The 20,989-nt window shown below is 37.3% G+C and overlaps 1 protein-coding gene across 5 annotated transcripts in view; it reads left to right on the plus strand.

The window, feature by feature from the left end:
• Nucleotides 1–19,929, plus strand: part of sufu (suppressor of fused homolog (Drosophila)) — a 29,365-nt gene extending 9,436 nt beyond the window's left edge. For 2 of the 5 annotated variants that reach the window (XM_053679624.1, XM_017464282.3), the window contains 9 exons: nt 332–417; nt 709–781; nt 4,702–4,858; nt 5,046–5,148; nt 12,024–12,062; nt 14,850–14,984; nt 15,480–15,618; nt 15,703–15,771; nt 15,854–19,929. In XM_053679624.1, the coding sequence (XP_053535599.1) occupies nt 332–417; nt 709–781; nt 4,702–4,858; nt 5,046–5,148; nt 12,024–12,062; nt 14,850–14,984; nt 15,480–15,618; nt 15,703–15,771; nt 15,854–15,943 (891 nt within the window). In that variant the 3' untranslated portion in view covers nt 15,944–19,929. The remainder of the gene's footprint in view (nt 1–331; nt 418–708; nt 782–4,701; nt 4,859–5,045; nt 5,149–12,023; nt 12,063–14,849; nt 14,985–15,479; nt 15,619–15,702; nt 15,772–15,853) is intronic. The other 3 variants (XM_017464283.3, XM_017464284.3, XM_053679625.1) reach the window with 3 other exon arrangements.
• Nucleotides 19,930–20,989: the final 1,060 nt, after the last annotated feature.

Here is a 20,989-nt window from a genome sequence, read left to right on the forward strand (position 1 = left end):
TAAGAGAGCTAAACTTGCATTAAGAGGGGTGGCTTTTTCTACCGTTATCAGCCTAACATGACAAAGGGCCTTGCAGATGTTTATTATATTCAAACAACCAACTTTATGATTATTGCTGCAGGATATTTTTTATGTACCACAATTCATTCATTTATATTAAGCGTTTTATCCTGGCCAGAGAAGTGGCGAAACCAGAGCCTATCCCAGGAATACTGTGCACAAGGCGAGAATATATACCCTGGAATGGACACCAGTCCATGTAGCACTATGTTTTTTATCCAGATATTTTGGTGTAGTATTATTAATTGATTTCTTCTTTTGTGCATTGAAGATCGTGGGGGTGTGTACAGAAGAGCTCCAGGCAGCACAGCAGTGGAATGGTCAGGGCATTTTGGACCTGCTGCGTGGAGTGCGTGTGTGAGTATTCGCAAAATCCAGACTCTGTGTAAAGTAAGGACAAACCTTGTTTTTGAATCGGTTCTGGATTACTGTGTTCCCTGAAGTGTTCTTCAAGGTACTGTTATGCCATATGGACAAATGTCGCAAGTATTGGAATTGTTGCTGGGTAGTTTTCAATGTTGTGTTTACAGTGTTTTTTTTTTTGTTTTTTTTTCTCTGGTTAAATGGGTCACTGACCCTGAAATGCTTTGTTTTACCTCCCTTTTATATTAACTGTGTGTAAATGGGTCTCTCTCGCTATGTTTGCAGTGCTGGAGGTCCGTGGTTAATCACTGACATGAGGAGAGGGGAGACTATATTTGACATTGATCCTCACTTACAAGTAAGGCTTTTTTAAAGGCTTATTTTGTTAATCAGTGCATTTTTCTTCTTCTGTGTTCTGTTTTACACTGTTGATTGTTGATTACATTTTAATTGTGGAATATTTTTCTGAAAAGAGAACACTTTACTGGCAAAATAGTTGAATGATTCGGCAGCCCTAAGAGCTTTTCCATGCTAGTTAACTGAAGCCAGGTTTAAAAAAAAAAAAAAACCTTGTTAAAAACATAAATAAAAGATTATTTATTTGCCCTATGTGCAGTTTCTCAGGAATAAACCTTGCGTCCTATCTAAAATTAATAAGATATTTAATTTTTTTTCTTATTGGCTCATGAAAAGGGGAAGGGGGGCTGGGTATGGTTCCGTCCTTGCTGCCTCTGCCCACATGGACCTGTAACAGCTAGGTTTTAGATCTGTTAAAACTCTCAGAGATGAAAGAATTTGTGCAATGCAAAATGGGTAATAGTAAAAGAAAATCATTTCACTCTGGTTGAATATAAAATGGTATTGAATGTGGTTTTTTTTTTTTTTTTTTTTTTTTTTTTTTTTTTTTTTTTTTTAAATGGTGGTACACCCAAACCATGCCCACAGGAGAGGCTCTGAACATACTTATAATTTTTTTTAAACAAATGAAAACATACTTCTTTAAAACTCCTTAAAGTGGTTCTATTCAATCAAAAAGCACATCATCTGCTTCTCATGTGTCTGTTAATGCAGATGTATAGAATTTGGTTGATGGTAGGGATTGTCACACATTGGCACTGTCAGCAAGCATGACCTAAACAGTGCTATTAATCTCAATTTGGCATTTCAGTTCTAGTTAGTGTTAGAAATACTCCCTGCATTAGGGCTGCGACTAACCATTATTTTGATGATTGATTTTTTTTTCTGATTATTTGCTTACTAGTCACAATATATTGTCTTTTTTCTGGTGTGTCCAGTGGTCTCAGTCGCTGAGTGAGGTTCTTCCTTGCATTTAAAACCCTGATTTGTTCATTTCCAAGCAGTCAAATTCAGAGTGATCAACAAAATGTCTGACTCTCTAACTGAAACACACTGAAGCTGAATTAATTTCATTGTTTGTGTCAACTCATTTTTCAAGTGATCAGAAATATTGGATCACGTGACTGATTTGTGTTTCTTGTTGCCCAGGTGTGCCCTGTTAGATTAATTGATAAAAAGCTCTGAATGTCTACTCTTGGTTTGAGCCCTGGGTTTAGTCTGTGAAGACTACATTTGTTGTTAAAAAGGATAAGCCAACATGAAGACCAGAGAGCTGTCTATGGGAGAAAAGCAACCCATTTTGAAGCTGAGAAAAGAGGGGAAATTGATCAGAGCCTTTGTGCAAGCATTGGGCATAGCCCAGAGAAAGAAAGAAACCACTGGTGTACTAACAGCCAAATACTGAATAGGTCAGCCAAGGAAAACAACAGCAGTTGATGACAAACTTTGTGAGAGCTGTGAAGAAAAACAGAGTTCAGTGACATCACCAACAACCTTCACCCATGTCCTGTTGTCATTGTTGATGTCACTGACTGTTGTTTTTCTTCACAGCTCTCACAATATTTGACATCAACTGCTGCTGTTTATCCAAAATTTGAAGAAACTTTTGAGAGCAGGAATATTGAGGCTGTACAACAAGATGCAGCAGTAAGAATCAGAAAGCAAGATTGGAATGAGCAAAGAAATAAGAGAAATGAGCCACAAAATTCTGGAACCAAGATTAACCTCTACCAAAGTGATGGAAAGGACAAAGACTGGATCTGCTCATGATCCAATACATACAAGCTCATCAGTCAAGCACGGTGGAGGTAGTGTCATGGCTTGGGCTTGCATGGCTGCTCATGGAACAGGCTCACTAATCTTTATCAATGATGTAACTCATGATGGTAGCAGCAGAATGAATTCAGAAGTTTACAGAAACATTGTCTGCCACTTTACAGAGAAATTCATCCAATCTAGCTTCATCATACTGCAAGACAGTGACCCAAAATACACTGCCAACCCAACAAAGGATTTCATCAAGGGGGAAAAGTGGAAGGTTTTAGACATTAACCAAGTTGAGCCTGCATTTCACCTCCTGAAGAGGAGACTGAATGCAGGAACCCCTCAAAACAAACAACAACTGAAACAAGCGGCAGTAAAAGCCTGGAAAAACAACTCAAAAGAAAACTGCAACAGTTGGTGATGTCACTTGGTCACAGACTTGATGCAGTTATTGCAAGCAAGGGATATGCAACCAAATATTAAGTGTTATTTACTTTCATTTAGTGCAAGACTGTTCCAATACTTCTGCTTAACCAAAACTTGGATGCTCTGCCACCAAAGGTCCCATCTTCTAAGTTGTTTAACTCATTTAGATGTAAATATCAGGAAATGAAAGCTGAAATTCTGATCTAATGTCTCATATTCATCTTTTGAGCTCAAACCTAAATATCTTCAGTGTATCGTGAAAACAAAAGAATTGGCATTTCAGTACTTTCAGTGGGGACTGTATTGTGTATGTTAAACAATGTAGTGTTTATCATCACCACTGGCTCGAAAAACGGGTTTAACTTCTTGTTACTTGCTTAACCAATTTGTTCAAATACCTTTGCTTGTGGCAGCACTACTGCCCAACATTGCCATAATGCACATTCTGATCCACATAAATTCATTAATGTAGGATATTTATGAATAAAATGTGTGAACACGATCTAAAAAACACTGTGTAAATGAGTGTAAGTGATAAAATGTAGACTATTCGTAAAACGTAGACTCTTGTAGACTATTCATTTAAATAATTTTCAATCAGTACTTTTACATGGACAACAATAATCTGATATTAACCCGGTTAAGACAATACTCTGAATAAGAAACTACCATGTAAACAGCTATTAACATAGTGTGGGAGTTTTGGGCACATTTTGCAACAGGGCACGTACACACACACGGCAATGCTCAACCGTTTGACGGCAAAGAAGAGAGCACGGCTGCGTCCGAAACCGCATAATTACCTACTGTATAGCAGGTAACATGTATTTCGGTTACTATATAGTAGGTAAGTACACGGCTTCAAGCAGTCATCTATTTGCACGTATAATATGACAAATAATTAACTGCACTTGAAACTTTCGTAAAATTAAAAATGATACACCCAAAACTGTATACGGTACCATAACAAAGACCAACTGTATGTTGATGCGTGAAATTCTGGAGGGGACGTCGGACAGCGTCACGTGGTGATGTAATGACGTGCCGTTCAATCTATGTTCTATAACGTGTAAAACAGGAACATGAAAGGAATATTCTAAAAGCGACTCATGTAAACACCTTAATCACAATATTGTCTTATTCAGAATAAGGTCAATAATTAGATTACTGCTGTCCATGTAAACGTTGTCAATTTCACTGTCCATAGTAGCACATGGTAATGTTTTCTGATGGAGAAGGAAAGATAAATATGATCATAAATGTCTGATAAATTAGGACCACTCAACAGAATACCCGGTGGTTAATAAGGTTCAGCCTGGGACATTGCACATGTTTCTCACATTGGCTACAAAAGAATGATTATAAATTGATTTATTCCTGTCATCTAAACACAAGATGGGCCATGATGCTAACACTGGAGTGTAATGTAAAATGCTCCTGTACTTTGAAGGATTGTTTTTCTCTTTTAACATTGTCCACCATTTTCAATCAAATAGCTTTTTTTATGTAAACAGACACTTTTGCAGCTCTGCGCTGCATGCAGTAGACTATGTTACATGCTGTTTGATTAGAAAATTAATACCCACCACAACTACCACGATATTACATTTACAATTAGATTCATTAATTAAACATGCGTGAGTTTAATTGTACACTTTTGACCATGTCAACATGTCCACCCATCAGTGTCTGACCTGTTGTGTCATGTGTATGTGATTTATTCAATCCAAGCAGGAGAGATTGGATAAAGGCATCGAAACGGACGGCTCTAACCTGAGTGGCGTCAGTGCCAAGTGTGCGTGGGATGACCTGAGCCGACCTCCAGAGGATGAGGACGACAGTCGCAGCATCTGCGTTGGATCGCAGCCACGCAGGCTGTCTGAGAAAGGTGAGCGTTTTTAATATAGGGAAGTAATTATAAAATGATGTAAAAATGATGATCAAAAGCTTATTTTACTAATCTATAATTGCAATATAATCTTTTCTTGCTTCTAATGCTTTACATATTTATTTTTTTGTATTTGGCATCACACGTTTAAGAATGGTTAACAGGTTTGTTTGCATTTCATACGCAGACACCGAACAGATCAGGGAAGCCTTGAGGAAAGGACTGGAGATTAACAGCAAGTCAGTCTTACCCCCCATTAACACTCAGAGACCCCATCAAGACCGGCCACTGTAAGTAGCTTTGGAATTTTTTAGCACTGAATTTTAAGAAACTAGTTCCAAATTGAGAGTCCGTATACATCTGTTATGTGAGGTGTGGATGAGGCGTGGAGGTTGTTTACGTGTTCCCTCAGTGAAGATATCAGACTGATGTAACCTGGTGGATGTAGCACCTTAATTTTGATTTCCATTTGATGTGTGTACAGTGAAATTGTCAAGGGACTTTGCCTAGAGGTGATGTTCTGTGGAAAGATCAGTACAATTGAGGATCAAGGCAGATTGTATTATTTTAATGCAATCATTATTATACGAATATTTTTCTATTTAATGAAATATTTTCAGTGTAAAATATCTATTTGTAAAACTACCGGCCTTAACTGTATTCACTAAATTGTGCCTTGAAATTGAGATTTTTAATTTAACATTTTTCGATACATTTTTTAAATTAAAATTTCCTCCTAATGTTGCCCAAATTGCTATTTACTGCTCCATTAGTAGATGTTGCTGATTGTGCCCATTTAGTGCAATGTTTGCATTTGCTGTAATCTATAGCTAGATAATTACTTATAGAAAACATTCCAAACCAAGCATTTGATCATAAAGAGGACGTATTGCTGCTAAAATGAGAGATTTTTCCTATAGTGACCACAAATATCAGAGAAAATCGTCTGGAACATTCTGGAAGCAAATTGTGTATGAATTTAATCACCGTGTGCTAGTGTCAGAATGAGCAAAAAACAATTTTGGCTGTTTGCCATTGCTGTTAACTCAAAATGGCTAATGGCTAAATATTTGCTCTCAAGTTAATTAAAATCCTCGTATTATAATTAATGGCCTACTTGACAACATGGCTGGTGTTTACATGATGATTTAAGCTTACCAGTGTGATACAAGTTTGAACCTGTTCCTTCCACATATTCCATGATATTGTTGCTGTTTCCTCAGAATTTCCTTGTAGATTTACAGCAGTGTTAGTCAGCTGTCGTCATTTGTTGGGTAAAGTATAAACATCTTTGCCGTTAAGACTTATTAGAGAAGCCGCAAGGATGCCTCCAGGTGTGTTTGTACAGTGCTGTGAAAGTATTTGCCCCATCCTGATTTCCTCTGTTTTTGTACTTATCTCATATTAAATATTTTTAGATTTTCAAACGAAATACCACATAAAACAAAGGCAACCTGAGTAAACACACAATACGGTTTTATTTATTTTCGTTTCTTATTGAAGCAAAAAACAGTTATCCAACTCCTGTCACCCATGTGCAAAACTAATTGCCCCCTTAAACTTAAAATCTGGTTGTGCCACCTTTAACAGTTATAACTTCAACCAAACGCTTCAGATAACTGGAGATCAGTCTTTCACTCACTTCTAGGACTAGGACTTACTCCTATGCTTTGGATTATTGTCTTGCTGCATAATCCAGTTGCGTGAGAGTTTCAACTCTCAGACTGAAGACCGGAAATTCTTCTTTAGGATTTTCTGGTAGAGCGCAGAATTCATGTTTCCCTCAATTATTGCAAGTTGCTGAGGCCCTGAAGCAGCAAAGCATCCCCACACCATCACACTTCCACCCCCATGCTTGACCGTAGGTATAATGTTCTTTTTGTGGAATTCTGTGTTTGGTTCACGCCAGATGTAACGGGACCCCTGTCTTCCAAATAGTTCCACTTTGGACTCATCAGTTCACAGAATATTCTCCCAAAAGGTTTGAGGATCATCAAGGTGTGTTTTGGCAAAATTTAATGTTAATGTTCTTCTGTGTTAGAAGTGCTTTTCACCTCACCACTCTTCCATGGATGCCATTTTTGCCCAGTGTCTTTCTGATTGTGGAGTCATGAACCTTTATTGATGTAAGAGAGGCCTGTAGTTCTTTTGATGTTGGCCTTGGCTCTTTTGTGACTTCCTGGATGAGCCGTTGCTGTGCTCTTGGAGGAATTTTGGAAGGTCCGCCACTTCTGGGAAGGTTCACTACTGTGTCGAGTTTTTCCATTTGGAGATAATGGCTCTCACTGTGGTTTTTTCGAGTACCACAGCCTTTGAAATAGCTTTGTAACCCTTCCCAGACTGATGTATTTCAATCACCTTCTTCATCATTTCTGGAATTTCTTTCAATTTTGGCACAGTGTGTTAACCAACTTCATGCTGTTGAAAAAGTTCTATTTTATAGGCATGCTCCCATCAGGGTTTTTGCAGCCGATCCGGATTACCGATTTCTTGTCATCACCGATCCCAGTCATTTCCTCCATGTGATATTTCTTTAGAACATACACGGCAAATGGTAAAGTTTCACATCATCATGTGTGTTATGTCCTTACGTGTTTTACGTCATCAAATAGCGATCGGTTCGTGAGATCAGCCAAATTAAGAGACTACTGTTCGAGTCATAGAATGTGATTTTTGGCTGATAAAAATTGGTGACCAATCGATCAGAGCATCCATATTATTTATGATTGTTGATTTGATTGAACAGTGTTTGCAGTAATCAGGCCTGGTTGTGTCTAGTCCAGCTGAAACCCATTATGAATGCAGTTTCGTAGATTTGGGGAATTAATAACTATAGGGGCAAATACATTTTCACACAGGCCCAGTTGATATTGGATAACTTTTTTAAAACTTTTAAAAACTGTATTTTGTGTTTACTCAGGTTGCCTTTGTTTTATCTTAGATTTTGTTTTAATTTCTGAAACAATTTAGTATGAGATGTACACAAAAACAGAAGAAATCAGAAATCAAGGAATCGAATACTTTTTCACAGAACTGTAGCCATGCTTAAAAACACCCTTTTCTTAGGGTAAAATGTTCATTTTATTATCCAAACATTGTGTATGCTTTCCAATTTAGTATGTTTTATTTTTGGTGATTCACTGAAAGGTTACAATTCATTGCTAATAATGCTTAAGCACATGATTAAGGTTCTTTTAGTTTCAAAGAAAAAATATTTAATTTTAATGATGTTTTACATGTTGTCATTTAAATTGGTCAGATTGACTATGTTTACATGTACAGCAGTAATCTAATTATTGACCTTATTCTGAATATTCCTTTCGTGTTCCTGTCTTACATGTTATACAACATAGAGCGATTAACGGCACATGTCGTTACGTCACCGCGCCACGCCGTCTGACGTTCCCTCCAGAATGTGCGGTTGTGCACTGCCATGTGTGTACATGTCCTGTCGCAAAATGTGGTGAAAATTCCCACATGACGTTAATAGTGTGATTAAGGTGTTTACATGTCGATAAAACAGGAATACTCCACATATCTTAATTACATTTGTGTTTACTTCGAGTATGACTTTAATCGGATTAAGATAATAAAAAATCGCTGTTTACATGCTAGTTTCTTAATCAGATTATTGTCTTAATCGGGTTAATATTGGATTATTGTTGTCCATGTAAACGTACTGATAGATTTTTATTAAATCTGTCACATTCATTGAACACAAATATAAATATAGATTAGGGAGTTTACTAAAATGGATTAGCCAGTTTACTAAAATGGAGATGGCACTAGCTAGTGACTTTTACTACAATGACTTTTGTAGGTACTGGTGTCTGATTTCAGAATCCATCTTTATCCTTGATGAATTTTGGACCTTTTTCCTAAGTAGCAAGTTTGCGCTTCAGTTAACGTACTGATGAAGAGAATTGTTTTTATCTCTTTTCAGAAAGTGAATTGTTTCATGTCCTCTTTGCACCACTAATATTGTTTAGAATTTACCCAATCACTAAACCTGGTATGCAGTGAGTAACTATTGGTAGCGGTGCTATATATAAGTTATATTAACTGCATTAGTGCTGCAGGGTCAAGAAAGATGTAATATTAATGTTCATCATGCTTTGTCTTAAGCACTGAACAATTCCAGAAATTTGGAAATAAGATAAGTGTAAATGTCTATACAGTCTTAAGTGAATTTTAGGTACAGCTTTTGATTAGAGTGTAACTCAGGACTGGGGGAAATAACTGAATGGTAGAAAAGTTATTTATAAGAGGCTTTTTTAAAATCTTGTTTGGTGCAATGCTAGCAGAGCAAAGTGCTTTTCTTCTGTGTCTAAGTTTGTCTGATAAGCCTTTGCTTCTGGCTGTCACTGCATAGGCTGTGATCAATAGTTCTTTAAACCTTTTCTAATATGTTTGTTCTGTGTGTTGAAGCTCCTTGTGGTTAGCTGAGGTGTTTGACAGTCTATTCTCATCTCATTGATCTCAATGCGGTCGTGCTCTGTTCAACACCGTACACAACAGGGTTGGGGTAATCTCAGCCTCCTATTGTGTTTTGCCCATCTTGTCCTGTTGACCTTGCCCCCAGCTATAAGCAGAGGTTCTGCTATCTTTCTTTAGCCATGACAAGCATACACATACTGCAGCAGAGTATTTAGAAAGCATAGTAGTTAAAAGGTTTGTTCATTTTGTTTTTGTTTGTTTGTATTTTTGAAGCACAGCAGGAACCACAAAAATAAATTCAATCTAATTCATACTATATAAGCGTGTTTTGGCATCTGTAATATACATATACCTAATCTATAATACTATTTGGTGAAAAATACAAATACATCTAAATTAGGGATCTCCCAATCCGATCTCAGATATCGGTATCGGGTCCGATTAAGGCATTTTTTTTAAACTGATCGGTTTCAGCTTTATTGAGCACTAAGCCCGATACTTTGTTTTACGTCAGCTGTCACAGAGAGCACAATTTGTGGCAGGACTATGTAGCTAAAATGTCTGCAGTGTGGAAATATTTTAAATTGGAAAACGAAAGCAGTCCAACAGCCATTTGTAATGTCTGCAATACGAGCTTTCCACAAGGCGAAAGCAACATAGGTGCTTTCAATACTACCAATTTCACCTGAAAACTAAACACTCAGTGTAATACAGCGAGTTCACTCAGGTAACTCGGGTAAAGGCAAAGCAACACACTGGAGGATACTTGTAAAAAGAGAGAGAAAAATCCTCTTGACAGCAACAAGGCCAATTGTAATTGTTACTTATTATGAGTTTTGAGTTTTACCATTACAATGCTGCATTAAGTGAAACTGATCAGAGCAGTTTCTAAAGACATCAATCAGTTTGTTTACTTGGTCATTTTGTTAAAAAAAAAAAAAAAAACACTAATGAAAACCAATGCTACATTAAGTGGAATTGTTAAGATAAGAGCCAATGCTCTTAATTGATTAGAGCCATATAAAAATATTTTTATTTGTTTACTGTGTGTGTGTGTGTGTGTGTGTGTGTGTGTGTGTGTGTGTTGTTGTTTGTTTAACCCTTTGTTAAAAAAAAAACAACAAATTTTCTCATGAGTATATCTCATCTCTTTTAATTATAGGTGTGCAACAATTATTGGTAGCCCTATGAATTCATATGATAAAAATAGATTTGAAGTATATTCCCATTGATATTAAACAAAAAAAATTAGTATACCTGGGTGACTAGGAACAGGAAATTGTTCAACCATGACTTACTGTTTCCATGTATAAATATGAGGTAACACACAGGCCCAAATTCCCTTATTCATTCATCACAATGGGGTAAGACCAAGGAATATAGCTGTGATGTGCGGCAAAAGGTTGTTGAGCTTCACAATATGGGAAGTGGCTATAAGAAAATGGCAAAAGCACTGAAAATGCCCATTTCCAATAATTAAGAAGTTCCAGTCAACTGGAAATCTTATGAATCAACCTGGAATTAGAGGTGTGTCTATATTGTCTCAACTCACTTTGAAGCGGATGGTTCGGGTGGCCAAAAAATCTCCAAGGATCACAGCTGGAGAATTGCAGAAGTTAGTTGTGTCTTGGGGTCAGAAAGTCTCCAAAACTACAATCTGAAGTCACCTACATCACCACAAGTTGTTTGGAAGTGTTTCAAGAAAAAAGCCTCTACTCTCATCCAAAAACAAACTCAAGCTTCTTCAGTTTGCCAGACACTACTGGAACTTCAAATGGGATCGGGTTCTGTGGTCAGATGGAACCAAAATAGAGCTTTTTGGCAATAAACACCAGAGGTGGTTTTGGTGCACACACAGAGGGGTAGCAATATGGAAAAGTACCTCATGCCCACGGTTAAATATGGTGATGGCTTTTTAATGTTTTGGGACTGTGTTTCTGCCAGAGAACCTGGACATTTTGTTAGGATACATGGCATCATGAAAACCTGATTACCTCTGCCAGAAAGCTTAAACTGGGCCATGGTTGGATCTTTCAGCAGGACAATGATCCAAAACATACATCAAAATCAACACAAAAATTGTTTACTGACCACAAAATGCCATGAAACCCATAGAAAACCTGTGGGGGAACTTAAGAGGAGAGTCCACTAGCGTGGACCTCAAAATTTGAAGGCTCTTGAGAGATTTTGAGGATTGGTAGTCAACTGTTTGCAGAGCTAGTTCATAAAACGCTATAGAGAAGGCTTGTGTAGATTCTGGATAGACTAATATTCATTAATTTTATAGTAATCTGTGAAAATCTTGTGTGTATGTAGGTTTTGCAGTCTTTGCAGCAAGAATCATCAAGAAAATTGACACCTGAATGTTTAGTAGACTTTGAAACTAGAGTGTCCAATGCCTGATGGCAAAAATCACTTTTGCGTAAAAGAAGCTTTACAAGCATGTTTCCCTTTAACATTAATTCAGAAAGCTTTACCTTTTTCACTGACTGACCGGGTATGACACCAGCAATCAGACCTTTTAATATCATAATGCTGTGTGAGGTGCTGAAAGCATTTCTTCCCCAGAAAAAAAAAAAAAACTGAGGGAATGGTTGTCTTTGTTCTTAGTGGCTTTTACCAAAAAAAAGAAAAAAAAGGGAAATTGATTTTCCTCTCGACAGTAATGGTAGTAAATGCATTAATTTCTCTTCGCTGTGGTACAAATTTACCCCTAATTTCTCTTTAGACAATCAGTCGGACATTTGCAGAGCAAGCAGAACTCAAGGTAAGAGCCAAACAATAGAGAAAGTTTAAAAAAAATGCACTCCTGAACAAAATGTTCCCTTGCTGAGTTTTTCATTAATAAATGGTGCTATCTTCAGTGTCTGCAGGTTACGTTTCTTTCCACAAATGAAGGTATACACAGTGTAGTAGTACAGTGGCACAGTATATACTATAGATTTGTCAGTTGCAATGATAAACAAAATATTTTAAATGTTAAAGGGGCAGTCCTGTTGCAAGGCAGTGATTCCCTTTGATCCTGCTTACCATAAATCTGAATAATTAAACTCTTCTCTGCAGTAAAGCCTATGTCTGAATTCCTTAGGATAATAAATGTGCTGGTGGCACTTTCCCTACATTATGACACCTGAGGTGCTCTAAAGCTACCTTGGCTAATTGATGTTTTAAAAACCAAGAACACGACACACTGGTGTCCAATCAGTGGAAACGGTTCACCATTTCAAATGTAAAGTGCTCTATATGTAGCAAATTTTGTGTTTCTCATGTTTGGTGATTATAATTTCCTTTATTGCCAATGGTGTTGATATTAGAATTGGTCTGTGGTGAAGTAACCTTGATTTTATAATGAAATTAAAGTTGTTTACTTGAGCTGGACCACTTCTAATGTGGTGCCAATATATACAGCTATTTAATAATTGGTAAAGTACATACAGTCCCTGTGAAAGTATTGGAACGGCAAGGCCAATTAAATAGTTTTTGCTGTACACTGAAGATAATAAGATGGTAATAATTATTTGTGTAATCACTCATTTTAAAAATATATATTAATAATTATTAATAAAATATATGCTATAAATAAATACTGTATACATACTGTATCATCACACTGCAATATTAGATATCATGTGAAGTAGATGACTATAATCTTGGTAGAATCTTACACAGTTACCCAGGTCATGCAATTTTTGATGGTCTCTTACTGACTTCATTACTATAATGTGCTGGTGAGATGTATTCAGTTGTACTTGGTTCTGGTTTCACTCCAGAATAAGACAATACACATGTTGTCCTTTGTGTGTGAAATAGAAGAGAGAATCTCTAATGTGCAGTGAATCTCCGGTGGCTGCGAGGCAGTCTAAAATGCGGTCAACTGTGAGTGACGTCACTTCCAAATACAAACACGCCCCATAGTATATTCCCACCCCCAACAGTGATTGACAGGTTATTGTGTAAGGCATGGGAAATGCAGATGCAAAGGGATTTGCGATTCCGTTTGAATTTTGTCAGGCTCCATACATGTCACTGAGCAAATGAAATCGCAAACGGGGCGATTTCTATTTCAATATGACAGGGTCATGACGCCTAACACACAGGAAATGCATTTGCAAATGGACTTCGCGTTTCCGTTTGAAATTTGGCAGATACTATACGTTTGCGTAAATGAAAATGCAAACGGTAATACATTATTTGCATTTTCATTTGAATTATGTCACAATTTATGCATCCACAAATAGGAAATGCAATTGCAAGTGCAGTTTACAATTGCTTTTGAATATTGTCTGCAAAATACTTCCATACATTTGAGTTTGAGATCAAAATATGAATATGAGAATGAGTTTAGAATTTCACCTTTAACTTCCGGCTCTTTATATATAGACGTGTTAAACGACATACACAGCACATGTGAGCATAGCACATTTGTATCAGACCACCCAATTTGCAGGCGAGCAAAAATATTGGAACATGCGACTGAACGTGCCCCATACCCCCCCCCCCCCCCCCCCGTTACCCAGGTATGTTCTTGATTAATAGTTTAAATAATAAATAGCTCTGAACATTTACTCTAGGTTTTAGCCTTCAGTTTCACCTGTGAATCCTGCATGTGTTGTTAAAAAGGATAAGCTGATGACAAACATTGTGAGAGCTGTGAAGAAAACCCAAACCACAGCAGTCATTGACATCACCAACAACCTCCACAGGGCAGGGGTGAAAGTATCACAAACCACCGTTCGAAGAAGGTTTTGAGAGCAGAAATATAGAGGCCATACCACAATGTGCAACCCACTCATCAGCAGTAAGAATCGGAAAGTCAGATTGGGGGGCGGCAAGTCAATCATCAGCCCTTAACCCAGTTGAGCATGCATTTCACCTCCTGAAGAGAAGACTGAAGAGAGAACCCCTGCCCCAAAAAGAAAAACAAACAACAACAGAAAGAGGCTGACAAATTCCTGTAAAAGAATCACAAAAGAAGAAACCAACAATTAGATGATGTCAGTGAGTCATAGGCTTGATGCAGTTATTGCAAGCAATCGATTTGCAACCAAATATTAAGTGTTATTTACTTTAATTTACTGTAATACTTATATGTTCCTATAATTTTGCTCACCTAAAGATTGGGTGGTCTGATTTAAAAGGTTGTATGTTTTATGTTGTTTAACACATCTAGATGTAAATACCAAGAATTAAAGCTCTCATCTCATATCAATCTTTTGATCTCAAACTCAAATGTCTTTGGTGTATAGCACAAATAAATGAACTGGCCTTGCCGTTCTACTAGTTTTGGAGGGGACTGTATGTGCAGTTTGGCATGCTGGCAGTTGATTGACTTGCTTCTATGCAAATGAGTGAGTATTAATCACTTTATCTTATCGGTAAGCAGAAAAAAGGAACCGTTGCTTTATGCCTAAGGGCCTTTAGAGCAGTCTATCGTTGTGACAGCAGAAAATAGGAGCAAATTAAATATGCAAAATTATTCATTCCTTTTCCCTTCATCTCTCTTTCTCTCTCTCTGCTCTGCCGCTGCTCACGCGCCTCCTTCCACCCTCATCAGAAGTCGTAAGGACAGTCTGGAAAGTGAGAGCTCATCTGCTATTGTTCCTCATGAGCTGGTAAGGACGCGGCAGCTGGAGAGTGTGCACCTCAAGTTCAATCAGGAGTCTGGAACTCTGCTCCCACTGTGCCTTAGGTAATGTACAGACTTCCCAGTCTATTTTTCAGGCATACTTTCTTTCCTACCTCACACATACACACACACATGTACCACCCACATACAAAATTATGAGTGGGCCCTGCCTCATCCACTTGGGAATGGCTGTTGTGTCAGAAAATGCACTTATTATGCACTACTTTATTTAATGTCCTGTTATTTTGAGAACAGATTTTCCTTTATCCCTACAGTGTTGCTCTAAAAATAGCATTGCTGTTAACATGTTACTGATGTCCTTAGCCAGCCAATATTTTAGGCTGGTTCCAGCAAGCCCAAGTGTTGGCATTAAAAGGTTTTAGTACAAGATCCGAGTTTGAAGTGTAATCTCATTTTGTTTAGACGAAATCAAAGTCCATGCTTTTGTTTAAGCCTGAAGGCAATCCATGAGAATTTCATCTCTGTAGCAATCAAGACACTCGGGGCTGTCATTTACTAAATGAGATTTTTTTCCCCCCTCTTCTCTATCTTCCATAGAGGTCGCCTCCTTCACGGGAGGCACTTCACATATAAAAGTATCAATGGTGACACGGCAATCACTTTTGTATCCACTGGAGTGGAGGGTGCTTTTGCAACAGAAGAGCACCCCTACGCTGCTCATGGGCCATGGCTACAGGTAATGAATATCCAGTACTACGGTACATTATATGAATGGTATGCTCAGTGAACAGGTATAATGATGTCTGCTTCTCTTGTTTAGATCCTTCTCACTGAAGAGTTTGTGGAGCACATGCTAGGCGACCTTCAGGATCTGAGTGTTCGTGACGAGGTAGGTCATCACCGAATGCATAATGACCTGTTTTAAAAGGAATTTCTGAACCACTGTTCTTAAACACGTCCCTGATTTTCAGTCCAAGCTACCAAAGGAATACAGCTGGCCTGATAAGAAGCTGAAGATTTCTATCCTGCCAGATACAGTGTTTGACAGCCCACTGCAATAAGACTGAGAGGATGTCTCCCAGGCCCCCCGCCCCCCCAGTCTCTAGAGAATTGCTGAGCCGCAGGGGCTCCATAGAGACTCGTACTTTTACACAGTTGGAGGAAATGGACACGTAGACACTTGACTCCCTCTAAGACAGCTGTTGGCACAAGACACTGAATATGCCTTTTCACCAAGTATTAACACCCATCATAGCATTTATCCTTCAAATGTTTCTGTTTAATGCATTTTGTCCAAATGACCTCATATCCTTCATTTTCAGAAATCTACCTGTGTGCCTGTAGCCTGTACATAGGTGTTTTGAATTTTTTTTTTTTTTTTTTTTTTTTTTTTTTTTTTTTTTTTTTTTTTTTGGAATATTCGAGTTGTTTGTTCTGTAAAAGGACTTTCTGTGGTGTGCATTAACCCAGACTGCTATTTACAACAGGCTGAAGAATGACTTGCCTAAATCTAAACAATAATACCTATTGATTTTATGAGAGAAAAACAGGGAAGAGCTTAATACAATTTGATTTTTACTTTTTGTAGACTTTTTTTTTTTTTTTTTTTTTTTTTTTTTTTTGGGGAGAAATTTTTGCATAAGAGGTTGGATAAGACCATGTTTACACAGTTTTAGGGTTAGGCATAGCAAATTCACAGCCCTGACAAATATCCCCAAACCTTTTCTGTGCCACAAGGAAGTACTGAAGTAATTTTGCTTTGAAAAGGAAAACATTATCTTAAATATTCATGTTGTGTGCAAAAAGATTGATTATGCCAAAGGTGTATTTCCTCAATTTTAATTATTTCTAGTGCTAGAAAGAGATACTACCAATCAAACCATGATTAATTTGTCTTGTCAGTTGTTAGTACTTTACTGCATTATTCAGAATCGTGCACATCCATCACTAAGTCTTGCTAAGAAATGTTTACAAGCTAAAGTAAACTTTTTATCAGCAAAACTAAAACAAACTGCTTCTCATGAAGTCAGGCTATAATGAATCTACCTTTTATATCATGAGTTATAGAAGTGTGGAAATTGCTCTCAAATTAAATACACTAGTGCCTGTTTAAAACTGATCAACACTATCTTGATGCAAGTTGCTAATCTATACCAAAGCCAGTATTTAATTTGCATTCTCGTGTATTGGATGTAGGAGATCAAAAGCCCATTTTATTACAATGGTTTCCCCCTTGATTTCTTTAACCGTTTAAAGTGCAATGGTTAACTTTTCCACTCATCATTTCTGTTCTGTTCCATGTTGTTTTATGGATGTAAGCTAAAACGTGTTCGTGGGGATAGGAGTACATTCACAAGCTGCATTAGTTCCCCTTTTTTTTCTTTTCTTTTTTATAAATACCTGAAGTGCACACTAAACCACAAGTTCTTCCCCCCCCCCCCCCTTTTTTTAACAGGTGTGTTTTTGTAGTGTATTGTCTTTTTTTTTTTTCTTTTTTTTTTTTAAATATTCTTTCAAATCACTAAACTGCCTCTTTTTCTTACCATTAAAGTGCATTAAAGTTTATTTACATAAATATTGTATATTCATATTGGCATTTTAAACTGTACGTAAAACACCATTAGGTGTAGTGTAAATAATTTTGTAATATTTTGTGTGCTTAAAAAAACAAAACCAAAAAAAACAAACAACTAAACAAATAATTTGAGACTACAGTCAAATTTGAAGATGATGTGCTCATTTGTATGTCAGACCTTTCTTTATTCTCTAGGAGGGTCATAAACTCACATTTTGTGATTTCTTTTTAACCAATGCATGTTTTGGGACACAAGTGGTGTTCGTAGCAGATGAATGCAGGCGTAAAGATTGTAGAATATTTACAAGAAAAATTACTTTAAGGAATATCAGAGAAATGTTCAGGATTAATGATTGTTGTCTCTAATATGTTAACACTATTGAAATTCAGTGCCCTCTATTAATACTGACACCCTTGGTTAAATATGATCAAAGAAGGCTGTGAAAAATTGTCTTTATTGTTTTAACCTTTTGTTCTTTTGTTAAAAAAAAATTCACAAAATTACTCTGCTCTCATGGATATCAAAAAATTGCGAACACAACACAGGTTTATCAATAAAATCTTTGTTAAATATAGGTGTGCAACAATTATTGGAAGCCCTATGAATTCATATGAGAAAAATATATTTGAAGTATATTCCCATTGATATTTAAAATTTTTTAGTACACCTGGGTGACTAGGAACAGGAAATTGTTCAACCATGACTTCGTTTTACAGGGGTATAAATATGAGGTAACACATACGCCAAATTCCCTTAGTTATTCATAACAATGGGTAAGACCAAGGAATATAGCTGTGATCTGCGGCAAAAGGTTGTTGAGCTTCACAAAATGGGAAGTGGCTATAAGAAATTAGCAGAAGCATTGAAAATGCTCATTTCCACCATCAGGGCTATAATTAAGAATTTCCAGTCAACTGGAAATCTTATGAATCAACCTGGAATTGGACGTGTGTCTATATTGTCTCAACACACCGTGAAGGGGATGGTTCAAGTGGCCAAAAAATCTCCAAGGATCACAGCTGGAGAATTGCAGAAGTTAGTTGTGTCTTGCGGTCAGAAAGTCTCCAAAACTACAATCTGAAGTCACCTACATCACCACAAGCTGTTTGGAAGGGTTTCAAGAAAAAAAAAAAAGCCTCTACTCTCATCCAAAAACAAACTCAAGCTTCTTCAGTTTGCCAGACACTACTGGAACTTCAAATAGTACCGGGTTCTATGGTCAGATTAAACCAAAATAGAGCTTTTTGGCAATAAACACCAGAGGTGGTTTTGGCGCACACAGAGAGGTAGCCATATGGAAATTACCTCATGCCCACGGTTAAATATGGTGGTGGCTCGTTAATGTTTTGGGGATGTTTTTCTGCCAGAGGACCTGAACATTCTGTAAGGATACATGGCATCATGGACTCTCAAATATCAACAGATATTAAATGAAAACCTGACTGCCTCTGCCAGAAAGCTTAAAATGTGCCATGGTTGGATCTTCTAGCGGGACAATGATCCAAAACATACATCAAAATCAACACAAAAATGGTTTACTGATCACAAAATCAAGGTCCTGCCATGGCCATCCCAGTCCCCTCACTTGAAACCCATAAAAAACCTGTGGGGTGAACTGAAGGGGAGAGTCCACCAGCATGGACCTCAAAATTTGAGGGATCTGGAGAGATTCTGTATGGAGGAATGGTGTCAGATCCCTTGCCATGTATTCTCCAACCTCATCAGGCATTATAGGAGAAGACTCAGAGCTGTTATCTTGGTAAAGGGAGGTAGCACAAAGTATTGACTAAAAGGGTGCCAATAATTGTTGCACACATATATTTAACAAAGATCCTTTTTTTTTTTGATAAACCTGTGTTTTGTTTGCAGTTGTGTTTTATGAATTTTTTTAACAAAAGATCAAAAGGTCAAATTAATGACTTTTTTTTTTTTTTTTTTTTTTTTTTTTTTTTTTAAACAGCTTTCTTAGCTCATATTTACCAAGGGTGCCAGTATTAGTGGAGGGCACTGTAGCTACACCTTGATAACAGCATCATATGCAAAACAGTTGTATGCAGCAGGATATCATGTAACTTTTATCTGACTTTGGGTGACAATTTCATTGATTGTCAACAGCACCGAAATAAATAATGATCTATAACTCTTGGTAGACAAGTTTATAGGCTACACTATAAAGCGCAGATGTCCACTTAACAAGGCACAGCATCACTGATGCAAAGCACCACTTAATGCAGAGTATCATTAAATAAATTTTTTATTTAAATTGTATTTTATTTTATTTTTTGGTGTGTACACTGTCACATAACCTAGCTAGAGTCCATAGGCCTTCACCGATTTTTGGGCTGGCTTACCTAAAATATTTCCAGATTAGATAACTGAAAACCTTCTTCAGATGGGGACTTTGTACTATTATTAACAACAATGCTGCAATAAAAGGGAAGCAAGTTGATTAAATAAAGCTGTTGAATATGTCTGTTTATAGATTATTGACAGTTCTGGCTCTATAATAGGGAAAAAATCAGGTGGTATGTGTTTGGTTAAAGAAGGCATTCATTTGAATGGGGAAAAAATCATATTCAACAATGATTTATTCCCAGCCTACAATACATTAGATACATAAGTATGCAGTCAAATGCTTTTATTGTAAACTCTTACACAGAGTGAGTGAACATTGCTGATGTAAGTATAAATATGATTTATACTGTAATGACAAATGCAGAACTGAATGTAGTATTTATTTGGAGTGAGCTTTATGCCTTGTAGCTACACTCACTGGCTATTTTAGTGAATACACCTACCATATAGTGGCACTATGTAGGTGCACTGAGTGCAGCCTCTCTGCTGCTATGTATAATTTGTCAGAGTCCCTCTACTGTCAAGTCTAAACCTTCTGAAAGAGGAAGTCAGATTTGGGGCAGAAAATGTCCTGGTATGGAATTCAGGTTGCCATCAATTTTCACATGAACCCCTAGACCATGAGCTGCAAAACACCCTAAAGCATCAATGATCCACTGCCACATTTTACTGTGAGGATGGAGGTTTTTCATGTACACAGTCCCCTTTTTTCATCATCCCGATGATGTTTATGGCCAAAAAGTTTTTATTTGAAACTAACCACAACACATCATAGTATTTGTAGTCCTAATGGGACTTGTTGAATTTCGCATGTTGCATTCTGCGGGTTGGTCTTAGAAAAGGCTTCAAAGTGGCATCTGGTAGTCTGGCAATTCGGATTCTTCTTTGCCTCCTTTACCAGCCTCATGAGTATCAGAAAACTGAGACTGAGTTTTGACCAAGACAACAATAATGTCTGGTTCTGGTTTCTGAGAACAGCTTTTAAAAGTAGTGTTTTTCCCCCTAAGAATGAGGGTTGTATTTAATTAGTTAATATTATTTTAAATAGTCAATAATGGGCGCACGGTGGCTTAGTGGTTAGCACGTTCACCTCATACCTCCAGGGTTGGGGGTATGATTCCCACCGTGGCCCTCTGTGTGCAGAGTTTGCATGTTCTCCCTGTGCTGCGGGGGTTT

Source organism: Ictalurus punctatus, chromosome 3 (assembly GCF_001660625.3).
Source record: "Ictalurus punctatus breed USDA103 chromosome 3, Coco_2.0, whole genome shotgun sequence".
Lineage (NCBI taxonomy): Eukaryota > Metazoa > Chordata > Actinopteri > Siluriformes > Ictaluridae > Ictalurus > Ictalurus punctatus.